This window comes from Dysidea avara, chromosome 8 (assembly GCF_963678975.1).
Source record: "Dysidea avara chromosome 8, odDysAvar1.4, whole genome shotgun sequence".
Taxonomy (NCBI): domain Eukaryota; kingdom Metazoa; phylum Porifera; class Demospongiae; order Dictyoceratida; family Dysideidae; genus Dysidea; species Dysidea avara.
The window spans coordinates 33,751,332-33,770,028 of NC_089279.1; the positions used below are offsets into that span (position 1 = coordinate 33,751,332).

An 18,697-nucleotide genomic window follows, 5' to 3' on the forward strand; every position below is an offset into this window, starting at 1 on the left:
CTCAGTATCATGTGACTGCATGAGTATACCAATTTGATTGTAGCATGAGGAATAATTGAACAGAAGCAATCTTGTCCCAACTGCGTGATCTTACTGCTGTGTTGATAGTGAGCTAGGAAATACTACAGAATGCCTTCACTGTGTACAGCTAGCATCATAGCTATACTCCCCACACTGTGACACGACGCATATTATGTAAACTTAGCGAAACACCCGGCGCCCAGTATCAAGTTCACACACACACTACAATTCACTATAAACTAGAATTCACACATTTTTACTTACGTAAACCACTTTGTAATTCTGATCAAAATAAGGGAAAGTAACGGATAAATCTACTGCTGGTGATGAGCTGTCGTCATTTCTAAACAATGAAGTATCTAACCTAGCAATTCCAAAGGGATAGAAATTACTCAGAGGAATGCAAAATACTTCTCCAAAATTGTTGGCAAAAGTAAATATAAACCCTAGCCACAACAACATTGTCTATCTGCGAGTCCTTGCTGCGAGTCGAGCTGTGAGTATCCGACACTTTCCGGATGCTACCCGCTATACATAATTAATATCAGACGCATAGATGGGCGCGCCGCAAAACCACGTGATATGACAAATTTCCCTTTCACAACATCACGTGATTATTAAAATGGCTTACAGCGGAAGAGGCCCGACGTACAAAGTTGTCTTATTAGGCGAATTAGGTGTGGGAAAGACGTCGTTGTTTAAGCGATTGAAGGACAACACTTTTGATGAATACCAGACGGCGACAACGGGGATTGACAGCTGCACCAAAGTGATGAAGGTGGACAATGAACAAGTAATGGTAAGCGATTATATTACATTTACACTACCCTTGTAGTTTATTTAATATGTGGTACACCATGCCAGAGCGTTCGAGTTTGTCGGTAGATAGTTGCTCTTGCAAGGAATAGTCACTCGCGTATAATGTATGCGGCCATATAGATCAAACGTAGGGGTTAAGAACACTTATATAAGTATGTAAAATGAATCTGGTGATCAATAATAGTGTTTGGTACATGATAAAACTCACTTGCCAAGTTCATGTATATTATTGTGTGCTTTGATGTGGCCCTGACCATTTACTTTCACACTACCTTCACAATGAAAGTGTGTAAGGGGCTCTCGTACATTCTAATTATATACGAGTGATGTTGTGAGGTTCTATTTGGAGCTATGGTACTTTCCTTGTTGTTAACATGAATCAGTTTTGTTGTCCCATGAATGTCGACCTGTTAATTTATTCATTAGATCATAACCTCAATGTAGTCATGATGTGTATGTGTCATCTTAAATTGTGATCTGAAATTGTTGACTGTCTCATGTGACTTCCATTTTAACGTTGTTGTCAGGCAGGAATCAATATAGAGCCTTTGTAAAGAATCAAGTCACTGAAATAGCCAAAACTGTCTGCCAAACGTTGTGTTGAAAGTCATCATGTAGCTTGAGAAGTTTTCCCAAATATATATCGTAGTAAACCCTCCAGTGGCAAACTTTCCAATTTAACACTCTAAATATGTGACCTCTTTAATATGGTCCAAGATTTCATTCCCCTTGGCTCTGTGCATTTTTATATACCTCTGAAAGGAAACATTAATAATGTCCTAAAATGTCCATTATAGAAGGGTCTCACTGTGTGTAGCAGCAGTAAAGTTTCTATAGTGTTTTGGGAAGGTGTGTTTAACAGTGTGATTTTCTGTCTGAAAATGTCTATTGCCATAACTCAAATGCAAACAATGGCTTAAAACACCTCTGAACACGATCTTGATGGAGGTTTGTATAGGACATTTGTTGTGTGTAATAGTCTTTGGGCTGGTAAATTCCCGTATATCCCAGTCCGTTTGCGAGTCAATTTTCCAGTCTGTTTCATGTTATAGTCATATATGATTTTTCTATAGAACAATTTAATAGTTTGTATAGCAAATATGTTTGAAATCAAAATTGAAATAGAACCAAATGTCTTGTATTACAATATCTGATTATGCAAACAATGCTATTCTTGTTTAACAGTTACCAAAGATGCGTAGATGTCTCGCAAGTAGTGTAATCAGCAGTAATTTGTGACCTTCTGGTAGTACTATAGAAGGATTTGGGTTTTCCTGCCCAGATTTATTACCCAAATGTTTCCTTCACGATAGCTTGGCAATGTTGGTTAGACATAATCAAAAACCTTTCAACAGGTTTCCATGGAAGTTTCAAATTTTTTGATTAACTGAATTTTTTAATAACTGACTAAACAATGCCTTCATCCAAGTATAACCCGACTGCAGGTAACACTACAGGTTAATTTCTTTACTGTTTGATGTCACTTTAGTGCCTTTCACCAGTAACAGCAGCTACAATGGAGAAGTTGCCTTTGCCTTCCTTTGCGTCCCATTTCTTTCTCCAATACCACGTAGGTGTTGGTCTGCAGGTAGCACATAAAAAGCAATAAAGTTGCCATTCCAATGAAGTGGAATGGCCACTTCACTTTCAGTAACTTGTCATTGGGACACACTTTTAGATGCATTTTTATGAAGTCTCTGGCACCATTCTATCCTTTGATGCGGTTTGCACATTTCACAATTATGATACAAAAAAGTAATCAAACAAGATAGGAATTTTAGATTCAGTAGGGGCCACAGAAATAAAAAATAAGTGAAGTTGCCTACACCTGCAGCTATAGAGTGCCCTACTTTAGTCATGGCTATACTATTGACTAGTTATAGGATGGTTGTGGGTGTAGGCGACTTCCCTTGTTTCATTACTATTATTTTGTGATTTTAAAATTTATATTAGTTGTTCAATAAAACAGACTGAATGAAGTACACTGGGTGAGATGTGCGCTATAAAAATTATTTTATGTATTTTAAAAGCATGCCCAGGCTACATTTCATATGTAGACTGGGCTACATCTGGACAGTGAATATATAGACGTTAAGGCAGAAATTGATTACGGGGATCAATTAATACTCACGTGCTTAGGATGCACAACTTGGATTTCGCCATGTAAACTACTCAGACAGAGAGTATTTTGTTAATTTCACTATCCTACGAGTTGGAAAATGTTGAGCTAAAATTATTTTATGCATTTTTTAAATTAGTAAACAGTAAAGCAATACTCAAATTGATGAACCATCCTATTCACCTGTTCATGGAGAGTAAACATTATTTTTGCTGTTTCTAAGCTCAACAGCCTTCTTGCTTGTAAGCATGGTTATGGGCCCACAACTCCTACCTTGATGAATGCACCAGTACTTGGTGAACGCTATGACACAAGTCCAATTCCATAAACTGTTGCACTTACTATGTGAAGTGCCTCTAGTTTATTTTTTAGTGAAGTCACTGAACAAATCAGTTGTTGTTCCTGCTATAGCTCCAAGAACTTGTAAAGCTGAACTTTAATAACCCATTAGATTTTTTTCTCTAGATAACAAAGAAGTCTTATAATGAAGTTTGAGAAAGTCATTTTTGCTCAATGGGTCACATTTATTTGGCTTTTATACTTTGGTTGTTTATTTTTGTGATAACATTTAACCATTACAAAAATGAAATGTTTTGAAAACAATTGACCTATTGGTAACGAATAACTGAATAGACTGAGTCCCTTTACACAGATTGTAATAGTGATGTGAATTAGTTCAATACAACGTATGAATGTGGTTTTCCATTGCCTGCTTGTAACAAGAAAAACATCTGGTGCCTCGTTACAAATATTTGTGAAACTTACCACATTGACAATGAGTCACAGTAAAACAGGTGGTTGTTTATAACATGTCATTGGCAAGATTTACTATTAACAAATAATATATTAAAGGTGTACCAAGGCCACTTTTATTAATACAGTAGCTACACTCGTAATAACAATAGTTATCATTGGAAAATGATGTGCATTGAAATGCTTTGTGGGAGATAATGAGGTCTTTAAAATCCACTAAAAGACCTCTAGCTGGTCTTAAAAGGTTATTAAAAACCTGCTAGCAGAAAAGACCTAATTTGCTATGCTCTCCCAAGCACTTTTCAAGCTAATAGCCTGTAGTGGGTGAAGCCAACACGAGTTTCAAGGGCATATAGGGGGGGGGGTCTTTGACAGCAAAACGATTTATAAAATAACCTGCCTCAGAACTGTAAGTGTACAATTGTTAATACCATCTAGTACAAATACGTGACTGTCTCAGCAAAAACCCGTCTAGTTCGCACAAGCATGTGTATTGAGAAAAACAAAATTTAAAAAAATAAAATAAATTGGTGAAATTACGCGTGTTACAAAGAAAATTGTACGTAAGTTTTATCAAGCCATTACTCAGGAAAGGAAGTGTTAAATCAATTAAACCTATATACCACTTTATTCGCCTGCTCATGGGGAGTTCAAAAATCTTTGTTTCATTTCTGTGGCCCCCATGTTTTGCATGGCACATGCATTTGTTTACAGTGTGGTAGACGTAAACAAAATTGTCGCTGTTTCTTTAAAAAAAAAAAAGCCTTAATACACCCATGCGCAAGTGACTGCAGGGCTAAACCTATACATTGGCTGATCTGCCAATCCATGGTGAACACTGTAAGCCAAATCCCAACTTTGTAGACTAATCCAAACGGAAGTTATGGCTGGTAGTGTAAGCGCCTGTAGTTTATTTTTAGTATAGTGATTGTACAAATCAATTTCCTTGCTTTTCCTACTTTCTAGTGCTGTAATTCCAAAACTACTCACCATAATTGACTGAAATTTTGGTGAACAATTTCTTGGACTATGCAGACAATGCTGAGAAAATAAAAGAAATTCGGAAGTTGTGCGAACTAGATGGATTTTCGCTGAGATGGACACATACGACATACTACCTTTCAGAATTAATCTTTCACTGTGAGTCTCACCATCACTCACAGCAGTAATACATATCAATTGCACTTATATTAGAGTATTGTTATAAATGATAGTGGGTTTGCCATGGAAATGCCTTCTAATAATTGGCGGGTGACGATAGGTGGATTTTTTTGAGCAAAGAGAAGGTGCATATATTATGCCAATGTACTATTTGTCTTATTGAGTAGTTTAGTGCTAACTATTTAATGTTACGCAATTCTTTAAATGTATAGCTGCCGATATTCTTACTGGTGGAAACCCCATTATAAAAATCCTGGATACTCTCCTTAGTTTGACCACTTTTATAAAGCAATTTGATTATGTAATGTGGGTGTGGTCCATACATGAAATCATACCCAGTCTTTGTACTACTGTTGCATCATAAATACAACAACTTGGTGACTACTCAATATCATCGTTATCACTCAAGCCAACTGTTACATTAATGCAGTTGTTCTTCACACTGCTGTTACATCCCTACATGGCATGTGCAATGGTAGCAACTGATCAGTTTCCTTGTCGTCATGATTATCTTGACTAGTATCTGTCTTTAGAAAACAACAATAAGTACGAGCTTCAATTCCTCTTCAACTCTTGAATGAAACATGTTCAATCTTCTGCACTGATGTTTTAAGACTGCGTGACGATTATGAAGTGACATCTACAGTAATTCTGTCCCACAATGACTTCACCCATTTAAAACACTTTATTTTCTAAATTGATTAGAGACCATTCCCTCAAATCTTTGTGTTTTTAAAGCTCCGTTTTGTGTCGGTTTTTAAAATCCACAAAGATCCTCATGCTAGGTCTCTAATCTACACTTATACCATTAAAATTAAGGAATTACAGTATAGTAAACCCATAGCAAATTACTATGTGTAATGCATTTCTGAAGATAGCGATTTAGTGATTGCAGTGTGGTAACCTGCTGAAGAGACAAAGCACATAAATTTGATATGTTTTTGATTAGTGGCTGCAGTGTGGCGACCTGTGGAAGAAGCAAAAATTACAAAATGCCATACATGAATTAGGTGCATAAGGTTACAATAGCTTGTTTACGACTGACACACAGAGAAAGAGATGTAGCTGTAAATAAGCTTAGCCTTCGTATGTAACTTGCAACATAGCTACGTACATACATGAACATGCGAAATATCTTTTAATGATTGTATACAAAAAGGTATGATTTTATTGCAATTACGAAAAGGAGCTACACATAAACGTATTACACTTACATGTAAAAACCTAATGTAGAATGGCACAAATACAATCACAAAACATTGCTTTTTTTGACGAGTTCCGATATTGAGAGAGCTTGAAGGAAACAATGACCCTCTAACCCTATTCAACATGTCTAGCTCGGCCGATGACAGTAAGAATTGGCTCTTGTCTGTTTTCCATCAATAAAACAATTTATTATGTAAGTCATGTTTTCACAAAATTGCAACGCACTTCAGCGTGTGATTAAATTGTGACTTCGCTTGTGACTGCTCAAGTTTCAAAATGTGAAACGATACTGAGTATTGTATACAGTGGAACCTGTTAATCAGGACACTTGAAAATGAGGACACCTGGACACTTGCTAATGGCCCCAAAGTATTCCTTTGATTCCCTTACCATTTAAACTGACCTAGAAACAGGATACCTTGATAATCAGGACGTTTTCGTTTTGATCCAAAGGTGTCCTTATTACACTGGCTTCACTGTAGTAGTTTTGAATTGATGACTGATTCTTGGTGGTGATCTTGTTCTAGCAAAAGTATTGTAGATAATAAGTGTCATGGCCTCAAGGATCCATGAAGGTTGAGTATTCATATGATGACTTGTACAACCACTGATAACAATGTGAGCATGTAAAACATTTAAACGAATGCAAAGACAATCAACAGTGTTGTTTACTTATGGTGTGTGCAATTAATAAGTCTATTGTCATAATCCATTATCGGTGGTGGCTGCTGCTGGACACTTTGAGACTTAATTTTGGATGGTTTTTCATTGTTCAGAGTCAATCCTGTTAGGGTCAGTGTGTTCAGTAGCCTGTTTGGTTTTAGCAAAGTCCAATAGCAAGATTTTTGTATACGTGGCTCGAATGGGGAACTTTGGCAGTATATTTAAAAGATTGGTGAATTGCCATGCTTCATTGTGTGTCACTTACACTGCATATTGATAACGGTAGCCGAATATATGCTTAACCCTTAAACTCGCACGTAATTTTAAGGAATACATGATTACACAAAACCATTTAAAATGGCCCAGACTCTATTAGCCTAATGTTATATATCAACAGAAAGTTTATTCATTGGGCTACTTGAGGAAGTCTAAATACCACTGTAACAACAGAGGCTTACTTGGTATGGAGCGATGGAAAATGGCTGCTCATTTTCCGTTATTTCTCAATACTCGTGACGGCAAACATATTAACAATTAATTAAATCATGTGACCTATATATGGCGTGACTCCCCATTGAATGGGGAATTACCTCGTGTTTATTTCACACGAATCTGATGAAGTAGGAAAGAGATATTAACCATTTTCTAAAGGTATGTAAAGGGATTGTGTGCTTATTTTGTGTAACGATAGTTTCAGGGTGAGTTTTGGTCCCATGGTTTCGTGCTAGGGTAAACCCCTAGGTACCATTTTAATGCTTGTTTAATTATGAATAAAATGGTGTTGATTACATAGCCATAGGAAGAATGATTCGTAAGTTACAGCACTTCGTTTACAACCATGTATCAGCGTACGCGGGTTTAAGGGTTAAGTGAAAAGAAGTTTGGCGAATTTAACCCTTAAACCCGCAAAGAACTTTTGGGGAATACGTGTTTGCACAATGTGGGCACACATGGTGACATTCGGTGGGTTAACTTAATTCTTATAGCCTAAAATAACACATTGTTCAAAAGTCTGTTCACTGGGCTAGGTTAAATGAACACTAACTACAGCGACTTACTTGTTATGAATTGATGAACAACAGCAAGTCACATCTCTGTGCTATGAAATTCTTCCCATTTCTTTAATTTTGATTGTGGGTTTATTCATTTGAGTCATATGATGAAACAACGGAACTTGTTGCAAGTTGATAGGAGCAACCACCATCGAGTTGTGGATCATTTCATAAAGCTATGTAAAGGGTTCACGTGTTTCCTTGCGAAAAGGTTATTTACTTGGCTGGTTTTGGCTTCACTGTTTAGCATTAGGGGAAAACCCTTGGTATCATTGTAATCCTTGTTACATCACGAGTAGATTAATGTGAATTGCGTAGCCATAGGATCGTAGCCATGAGATGGATGCTTCGAAAGTTATAGCGCTTTTTTTGCAAGGCGCATGTATGTATATTTGGGCCAATTTTCTGGCCTTAAGGGTTAAAGGACAATTTGCCAATGTTTTTGCCACCAAAATTTTCTGCTATGGTAGTATCATTTCAGTGCCTTAGTGCCTTGGAATTAGGGTGGAATCTCAGATTCTGTGGGTGGATCTAAATGGGTTGCTGGGTATTTGTAGGTAATATTTACATACATAAGAAAAATTAATGCACACTTATTGTGGAACTAAACCTTGAACATAGAAATATCATCTCGACTACAGTATATGCACTTTATGCAGTTTGTTTTTTGTCTTCTGAAGCTTCATTCGACAAAGCCTCAAACCTACTTTACATTTTGCTGACTTATAATAGGGACACACGGAACACACCCTCTTTTACATGCTCTATCTAGTAGCCAACAAAGGCACTCCAGTTTGTCAAACACCAACTCATGGAGTCCATTAGGAAAGGTGCTCACAACTTTAAGTAACCATCTTACAGCTGAGCTTACCTGCTTGGAGGGTTACTACAGACTCTACAGCCTTCATTTCATGCAATAAACTGGGTGCTTCTCACAGAAATTGCTTGACTGATACTCACATCAGCATGCAGGCATGCAGTCCCAATTTTCTCAAGGAACTAAGCAAATGTCCCGTAGCCAACCCAGAACACACAGTGCAAACAGTGTTTGATATTGATTATGCTATGATTATTCACCAAAGCATCCACCATAAATTTTATTTTACAAATATTTTGTCAATAGAGGTTTTCATGACAATTTCAAAGCAGTAGTATAAATGCATCCATGTGGACTATGATGTCATTGTCAACGGTAGCATGCAGATAATACTGTACCACTGTGTAGATTCATACCTAGAATCAAACTATATGGTAGGTCATAGCCGTGTTAGACGAACCATTCTGTTAACTCTTAAACCTACATTCTGCATGGCTGTATTATTGATTTTATGTATGATGTAAAGAATTTTATTAGGAAAATTAACACTCACTTAGAAAATATAGGACATGGCATGATAATGACTGTTCTATTAGATTGATTTATTTATTTAAAGTGTACGTACGTTCTATTAACCCTTTGGCACCAAATGCCACTCTAAAAGAACGGTCATGTACAAACGTTTGTAATATCCGCATACTTCAGTGTACAGAGATGGGATAACGTTTAATGGAATCCTTGATGAATAAGCTTTTGATTGATATATAATTATAAGGTTTGGCAATTGGGTAAAGGGGAAGGCAGTAAAAGCCATCGATATCGAGAGGACCAATACGCAGAATTCTTCTTCGAAACATCAAAGCCCATATATTCCGTTTACTTTAGTGCACAGACTTGAAGTTTAATGGATTCACCACGTCATGCCCAACAAGATGGCAGCTAGTTTTGTAAAATTGTCATGGCGGAAAGTTCCGAGGCTGCTGGCAGTGCTCAGGTCTCCGGATGAGGGTGAGTTGGTTCGCCAATGAGTTGGGATCGATTCTATCTATAAAAAAAACTTGTAACAAAGAAGAGCGATATAGACGATACAAGGCTAAAACTAACATTAGAAAATGGTATGTATAATATGCTTTGATCTTTGGAGGATAATGAGGTCTTTAAAATCCACTAAGAGACCTGCTAGCAGGTTCTTAAAATGGCTACAAACCTGCTAGCAGAAAAGACCTCAAGCATCACAAATCTCACTTTCGATCATTGATTTGCAATGCTCCCTGCAAGCATAATCAGGCTGATAGCCTGCAGTGGGTGACCAGTCACCCAGGCCAACATGTGGCTTACCACTCTGTTCATTTTATAGGCATACCTAAAGGAATTCGATTATGGGAGATGCAATCTAGCGTTGTACGTACATTTGTCACGATGAACAGAGAAATCCAAAATTATCACGGAAAATTCTCTTAAGCCCCCATCTGTTTCTAGAGTGTTTTATGGCTGTTTTCGTTGTTTATTGAACTATGGATGGACTTTACCAAGACCTAACTAGGTAAGCTTCCTTGTAGAACGTTATTTTTCACTACATGTAATGTGGGTGTGGTCCATATTAGAAACCGTGCCTGTTCTTTGTGCTACTGTGGTGCCACTGAAGGCATAACTTCTGACAACTCGTTCCCATCATATAAATCCACACAAGCTGCTTCTTTGACACACATGTTCTTTACACTGCTGTGACGCTATAGGCACTGGCTACCGCTAACCCGGCTCGACATTATCGATCACTGCTGTTTCCCAGCTGTGTCAGATCCAAGTAGTCTAACTTGCAAAAGGAAGCAGTGCGAGCTTCGATTTTTTTTTCAACACTTCAACAAAAACATGTTCAGTCTTCCGTGATTATTTAACATTGCACAACGATTTCAGTACGACATATAACCCAATCCTACAATGACTCCACCTATATGCCCATATATATAATGCGTACATTTTCTAAGTTAGTTAGAGACCACGCCCTCAGATCTTCGTGCTAGGTCTCTAACCTACACATATAGCAAACCGGAAGTATTTTTTAGGATTTTCTCGGGTCAAAGGATATATTATATAAATTATTAATTGATTAACCCTTTATTACCAAATGGCTAATATATTGCCAAAAACGTGTGTTACAGGTGCCCTTTATGAATGGACCCATAACTCCTTCTTCCTAGGGGCTAAGAAGAAGTTGAAATAACCACCAATTTGTTGAGTAGGCCCAGGCGTTTCTAATAAAGTTGAACGTGAAGCGATAAGAACGAGTATGGGGAACTATCAACACTTATAAACAGACAAAAACACATCAAAAACAATTGTACCTGTTTAAATTTCAATAAGTTTTGCTCTTAGCATCATGGTGTGTTCTACTAAGAATAAAACTGTTCCTCACGTCATAAGGATTCTAAAAATATACAGTATGATGTAACCGGGGGTTATAACAAGATGGCGGCACCCATCTTTCGCTGCTATGGTGAAAAATAACAACACGCCTTTCTTCACTTCAAAGTGCGTGAGTTATGTGTTTTCTTGTAAGATTTTTAGATGTTTGGGTAGAAGGGAAAGAGGGCTTTCATATGGTATATAGCGTTCTGTGTTAATTAACGGGTGGGGTCCTCACGTATCGTGCAAAGATCACACAAGCCATAAAAGTTCATTTCCTGAGGTTCTGCAATTTTACAAAATACCTTCGGTAAGAAAGAGTTTAATATCATATATCAATGATTGTTAGTCATTAGTCCAAACTTGTTGTGTCATTAAATGCTATGAATACAATGATGTCTGTGAGCTTAACTAAGCACTGGGATCTGAAGTGATGTACTGTAATGCCATTCTGTGGACTAGACTACAGGCATAGTTGTAGTCTAGAAATTTCAAGAGTTTTTTGCATAGCGACTTGACCTTTAACAGTAATGCCTTCCAGCACTTGTCATGCTTGGTTCCAAGATAGGCTTCAAATATCCAAATGGTTAGTTTATGGCACTAATTTGTTAGAATACAAATGCATATGTAACATTAGTTGATCACAGAGGAGGTTGGAAGCGTGCACATGAGCCTGTTGGTTTTGTATTGAAAAGCATACTGGAATGTTAATATGTACTGGATTAATTTAGGCATCATTTATAGAACTGTTGAGGTTATATTCTAGTAAAAAAAAAACAGCCAGTGGATACAATATGATAACCAAAAGGGCTAAAGCATGAAGACATGCTCACAAACCCTCTCTAGAGAGACCTTGCTGTACACCAATATCAGTAGCTTAGACATTCATCTGGGCCTGTACAAATGCTCATTGTGCAATAAAAGGAGCTCGTTGCTCGTCAACAAGTGAAGGTATCATAGTAAGTTTTGTGTTCTAATGAAGTCCTTATCATCTGGGACTAAGTTTCTAACACCTATCGTTTGGTCACTATGATAAGGTGGTCTTATTGTATACCTTGGCTATATTTGGGACCTATATACTTGACATGGTCACTATAATAAGGTGGTCTTATTAATGAGGTCATGAAGTACACCTTGGCTAAGTTTGGGACCTACTTGACATGGTCACTATAATGGGGTGATCTTATTAATGAGGTCATGAAGTACGCCTTGGCTAAGTTTGGGACCTACTTAACATGGTCACTATAATGAGGTGGTCTTATTAATGAGGTCATGAAGTACACCTTAACTATGTTTGGGACCTACTTACCATGGTCACTGTAATGAGGTGGTCTTATTAATAAGGTCATGAAGTACACCTTGGCTAAATTTGGGACCTACTTGACATGAGACACCTAATTAACACTCCCTTATTATATAGGGATGTATATATTGTAGGAGGATCACATGTACCCGGAACGCCGGAACAGTGTTATTTTTGCGATTGGAATCACGTGCAAGCACTAGCATGCCAGATTATAAAGACTCCACAGTGGAATGACCGAAATTTTTCTGCTACAATATTATTCTTACTTGTAACAAATCTGCAGGGTATACCACGAATTAACATGAGAGTGATCATTAATTGGAATACGCATTAAATTGTTTATCTGAAAACCATCTTTCTCAGCCAAAACTTCATCTAAGTGTTCCTAACTACACAATTGCTACAATCCCAAGACATAGTTTTGCTACACTTAACACAAGCTAGCTAGCTTACTGGTGGTCAGCGACCGAATTTATTAGAGGCATTCTTCAGTACAAAAATGGATTGTAGAGACTTAGCACAGTACTAGCTAGAAGTTGCATTGTCTTTTAAATCATTTGGTTATTAGTTAAGAGTATGGAGTGTAGCTGGTTGGTTTAGGATGCACGGTTACGTGCACTAACCCTAATTAACACTCACTTTTCTGTTGAGTTATCGTATACCCTGCAGCTTTGCTACAAGTAAGGATTATATAAATTCTATAGAACATATTAGCAGACAAATTTTGTTCATTCCTCTGTATAGTATTTATAATCTTGCGCGCTAGTGCTTGCACGTGACTCCAATCGCAAAAATAACACTGATCCAGGTTGTTCCGGCATTCCGGGTTTTCCATACTCCCCCTTTTCCAGGCACAACTAGTAGTAAAGAACTCTATAAAGCAATAAACTCTTCTGCTACAACTTCTTCAGCAACATTCGCAGCTGATGGGCATGGTCACTCATGCTCTAGATTACCAGGCAGCTGTTAACTTCAATTAGACAATGGTATGCAGTGTTTAGTTCGATTTGTGGAGGTCTCTTATTTGCGAAGAAACCTGGTATCAGGTGTCTTACTGGTAAGATACCTGACAGTTGTTTACAACCACAATGTGACCCACAGTAATGCAATTAGCCTTTTGTGGACAATCAGTATTTTGCACATCAATAAACACCTAGCGATTGTGAGCAGATTATAAGAAATTACACTCAGGAGCAGATTATAAGAAATTACACTCAGGTACGCTGCTGTTATCATGGGTAGCTTAATGGATTTATAGACCATCGTGGTAACTGGTTAATCAAAAAAACCATTAATTCAGTTTGTGGCCTTCGCCATATTAAAGCGCGCTCTGTAGACCAAGACAGCCATGCTGGAACCGGCTATTCCCATTCGCTGCCATTCACACGTATCTATAATGCCTCAAACATACTTTTTGTCGACTTTACAAACCTTCAGTTATTCACGCTTCACGGCTTGCGCGACCTCACATCTTTTGCTCGCTGAAATACCCTCGGTGTTTACAATGGGAACTCTCTATACTAACTCACTGCTTCTACGCTATTGTCTAAAACACTTAGACACTCACAATAGGCATCTTCGAGGATTTAAAAAACCATCGGTTACGTCAATAATTACCTCAGGTTTTTAAATCCTCGAAGACACCTATTGCGAGTGTCTAACTATTACTAAGACTTGCTTAACTAACTCTCCATGGTGAAAATGATTCATCTTGTGATGAGCACTTCGTTTCTTGAAAGACAAATAAATCGCTATAAATTATTACTATCCAGTTGGCTTTAAATTACTATCTAGATCGTAAATTATTATCCGGATATCCAGATAATACGGATATCTGTTTCAGTCCTAGTCTAATCACAAAAAAAAATTGAAGCAGTTCAGGCACTCAAGATAAACGCTCTGAGCCAGATGATCAGGTAGTACTCACAGTAGGGATATAACACTTCTTATTGTTTTACTGTTATTTAATATCGTGCACTACTCTAGCTTGTTTCAGTACTTTTTATCGATGTGCTATGGTCCCTACTCTAGTTGAAATTTCCAAATTTTTGTGTACTTGTTTGTTAACTTTTTAAAAAAAAATAAAATTATTATGACTGGTGAACCCACGCATACTGCATCAAAAGAAAAAAATGGCACCGCACACCACAGCTATCAATTATCTGAAAAGTGAAGTATCCATTATGCTTCAGCTATGTTCAACCCGTTACACAGAATTACGAATCAAGAACTGTTCAAAAAGTACTTCTGCAATTAAAGTAGCCACTATGAAAATACAGACAGTTTCCATTACGAAAGGAACCCATCATGTGCTACCACCAAATCAACACTTTTCGTATCAGCAAAGGTGAATGGGACACAAATAGGAGGATACTGGTAAATCCATGAAGAATGCATTGTATGTACGTACTGCGGTATGCCAAAAGGCACGTGAAGTGACATCGAACAGTGAAAAATCAAGCCCGTAGCCTTAGCCGTTATCGAGTTACACTCGTCTGTAGGCATCAGTCAGTCACTAGAAAATTCTGTTTAACTCTTAAACTCACATTATCCATGAAACTTGATCTAGTATGTGTGTCTTAGACAAAGCGCTGTAACTTTCGAAGCATAGTTCCTAAATATTGCTACACAGTTTATGCTATTGTACTCGTGATGTAATAAGGATTAAAATGGTACCTAGAGTTTTACCCTAACATTGAACTCTCAGCCCAAAACACTTGCCATGTAAGCAGCCTTCCAGTAAAGAAACACACACCCTTTACATACCTTTAAAAAAATGATCCACAACTCGATGGTAGTTACTCCTATCAACTTGAAATAAGCGTTGCTTGCTTCTCTATTAAATTCTCTGTCAACCCACAATCGAAACTGATCACGTGGCATGAAGATCCAATTCGCTGTATCGCACATTCAACACTTTGTAACAAGCAAATCTTCATAGTTACATAGACTTTCGATCAATGTTTAGTTCTAGACTATAGGAGTCAAGTTACCCCATTGAAAGCTTTCATGTATGCATGTAATTTGTAAATACACATTCCCCAAAAGCTTTATGCGGTTTTTAAGGGTTAATAATTTTTTTAAATTCCATAGCAACTTGTTGAAAGTGTTTTGGGTCAATCTGAAGGCTTGTTTGGGCTTATTTAGTTTTACAATACTGCCTCATCGTTGTCAGCGAAAAGTGAGGCTGGTTTTTGGGTGATTTTTTTTCATGGGTCACGCCCAAACCTTGGTGGTCCCTGGTACTGTATGATATAAGGCATTTGCTCCTTTGGTGTTTGATTGCTCAAGTTGTTGATGACCAGAAGCCATATACTAAACAAACACTGATGTTCTCACACCTGCCTACTTGTACTGAACTACAATTTTTTTTGGTTTTTTGGGATGTATGCCACTCCATATTAGTCAAAAGCTATGATGCAATACTCACAGTATTACATGTTAACTAAACTGTAGTATTTCCTGTTACTAATACTACTACTCACTTTCATTATCACTGAATTTCATTATTTGTTAAAATTGCAATTCAAACAAGAAAATTCTCTACTTCAAGGTTCCTTGTCTTTTTTTTTATGCATAAGGAAGGGACATGTCCCTTTTTTACTCAGAGATTTGGCTATACTGTTTTTGGTAATTAAATGTCCGTATAACTGTTGGAAGAACATACTTACACCTGTAGGGACACTCCATTGGTATCGAAGCCATTCAACCATGCATTATTTCAAATCCCATGAAATAATTACATAAACGTAATTATACACACTTTTATGGCAAGTGGACAAGAAACAGCAGGATTTTGGGCTTTTATATCAATAGTTGGGCAGTTGAGAAAAAGCCTAACATGATTTCCCAGCTGCACAACAGTGTGGCATACCAATAAACAGGCACCTCAACTGTGTTGTGTTACGCTTTGTAAACTATCCACCTGGTAGTACTACATGGCTCATGTTGTGTAGCATTTATTACATGCAGCTGTATCTCACTATCCCTTCATGGCAGTAGAAATACAATATTACAGCACGCTTTAGAAACATTCACCCACAACTTTATTAATTATACGTCATCAACTAAGTAATATTGCATCATAAACTTAAACGGCTTCACGGTGTAAACAATACCGACAGAGTGTCCCTTTAAACTACTGCAAATAGACCACAATATACCATCGCGGAAGTGCGATACTAGCCCTATACAGCCTTATTCTTATATACTGGCTGCTTTTCACATAAAGTATTTTCACATGGGAGTGAACGGACTTAAAAATAATAAATAAGCTTACACGCACACGCACACACGCATGCTTGATTTTTTCTGCCAATAGGTGACTGTAGGCACATGTCTAGCCTGACAAGCAAACAGTAAAGCTTCCCTTCTTGCCCTTTGATCTAGAGCTGTACCGATAATCGGATCGGCCAAAATATCGGCCACCGATATGGCAATTTTTACCAATATCGGCATCGGCACAGAACAGTACGAGGACCGATATCGCACCGATATTTATACAGCATGCAATAGTTTGTACATAAACGGATTATAATACTGATTTTCTACGTTATCCATGTGGCTGTTCAGTAGCAATGACTTATTGTTCACTGGACAGCAAGCGCTACGCTACGAGAAGCCATACAAATACACGCGATTCTAGTGTTTGTTGCTGGAAAGCTTATCAGTCTTAAATAAATGAAGCAGTTATATATAGTACCTTTGTAATAAAAGAACAGTCACAAGAAAACCTACTGTACCAGCCTTCACACAGGCCAATAAAATGCGGAGTAATGCAGAAATATCCATTTAAGGCTCCATGGGAGTATGCATAAAAATGTTTGTGGGTGCCTAATTGTCTGGATTACACAATAGAAACCCAAGCCACTATTACCACAGGCATAGAGTGAGCAATGAATATATCCACATGTTGTTGTAGAGTAGGTAACTGTACACTTTTGCATAGATTAACTATGACTTTTGTTTGTAATGCAAATATCGGATCGACTATCGGTTATCGGCTTCTTTTGGTGATATCTATATCGGATATCGGTACATGCCAAAATCCCATATCGGTACAGCTCTACTTTGATCTAATCCAAACTTCATTATCATCAATGGACTATAAGCTACATGTCTCAGTGGGGTTGTCTGGACAACAGAGGTGCCCAGATACTAAGTTGATTACACATGCATGTAAACATTGTGCATTATGTGATTTGTATCCAGCCTGAATACAAAGGCTTAGAAATTGTGTACCATTGCTAGTACTGTATACACTGTAGTCTGGTATTCTTGTGTGTAATGGAAACATTATAATTTTTCTGTACATACAGTGCAACAAATTTAGTGATATACAGAAATATCGATGTACATTATCAGTTTGTTCTTTCACTTTACGTAGTTGAGCATATGGGACACGGCTGGAGTGGAAAGGTTCCGTACACTGACACGAAACTACTACCGTAATGCTCATGCTACCGTGTTCGTCTACACACTGACAGAAGCATCTTCACTGCACTACCTTGCCCAATGGATCCGTGATGCCCAGAACTTCTGTCCTGATGCAATTAGAATGTTAGTGGGAAATAAGAACGATTTAGAACAAGAGATTGACCAGAACACAGCTCAAGCATTTGCCAACCTTCATGGTTTTGACAACATCAAGTTCATCTCTTGTAAGACAAACGAGGGTATACAGGAGGCATTTCAACAACTTGCGGATGAGCTACACAAGCCCAAAAAAAAGTCATCACCTCCCACACCAGATGACGGGACTATAGTTGATGTCACAGACAAGGGGGACTTTGTTAAGGGTAGTAGAGGCTGCGCATGTTAATACTGGTGTTATTATTTTTTTAAATTTAATTTTATTTCCTTGTGTGCTTGCACATTACATGCCTTTTGTATGCATACAACTTGTCACTGTTGATTGTAATCACTGCATGCATTTGTTAGTGTCAAAGTAATTAACAATGCTTAAAGTGTGTAGCTACCGTATGTCATAAAGAGTTTCTATAATTCATGCATGTTACAATGATGCAATGACTGCTTTGTATTGGTGCCTTCTAGCAATATTTATTTAAAGTAGTTTTATCCATTGACATTAAGTAATGATAACAGCAAGGTAATCTATCAAGCACTGCTTGTAAGAATCGAAACCTAAATTTTGCAGGCTAATTTTAAAATGCAAACCAGTTGCTATTCAGTGCTGATGGTGTTGTGTGCCTTGGTAATGTCACTGTTTCTACAAGTATTGTTAAAGGTATACCCAACCCGATGTTTATCCAAAGTACTACCTTCATCAAGTATTGTAGCAAATGAATTGTGTCTTCTTATTTTCAATCGATAGATCAGTAGCTTCACTCTCCTGTACCTTGGTAATCAGACTATAC

The 18,697-nt window shown here is 37.6% G+C and overlaps 1 protein-coding gene across 1 annotated transcript; it reads left to right on the forward strand.

Annotated features, from left to right (window-relative positions):
* The first annotated feature begins 622 nt into the window (after positions 1-622).
* Positions 623-18,298, forward strand: LOC136264072 (ras-related protein Rab-18-B-like). The gene is made up of 2 exons (XM_066058756.1): positions 623-820; positions 17,707-18,298. Exons 1-2 carry the CDS (start codon positions 644-646, stop codon positions 18,139-18,141), a joined length of 612 nt encoding a protein of 203 aa, XP_065914828.1. The 5' UTR covers positions 623-643; the 3' UTR covers positions 18,142-18,298.
* The last annotated feature ends 399 nt before the right edge of the window (positions 18,299-18,697 follow it).

Bases quoted from the DNA above. Each gene is read 5' to 3' on its own strand.
- LOC136264072 (XM_066058756.1), top strand. From the start codon at position 644: ATGGCTTACAGCGGAAGAGGCCCGACGTACAAAGTTGTCTTATTAGGC. The intron at 821-17,706 runs GTAAGCGATTAT...CACTTTACGTAG, and splicing joins TGGACAATGAACAAGTAATG to TTGAGCATATGGGACACGGC.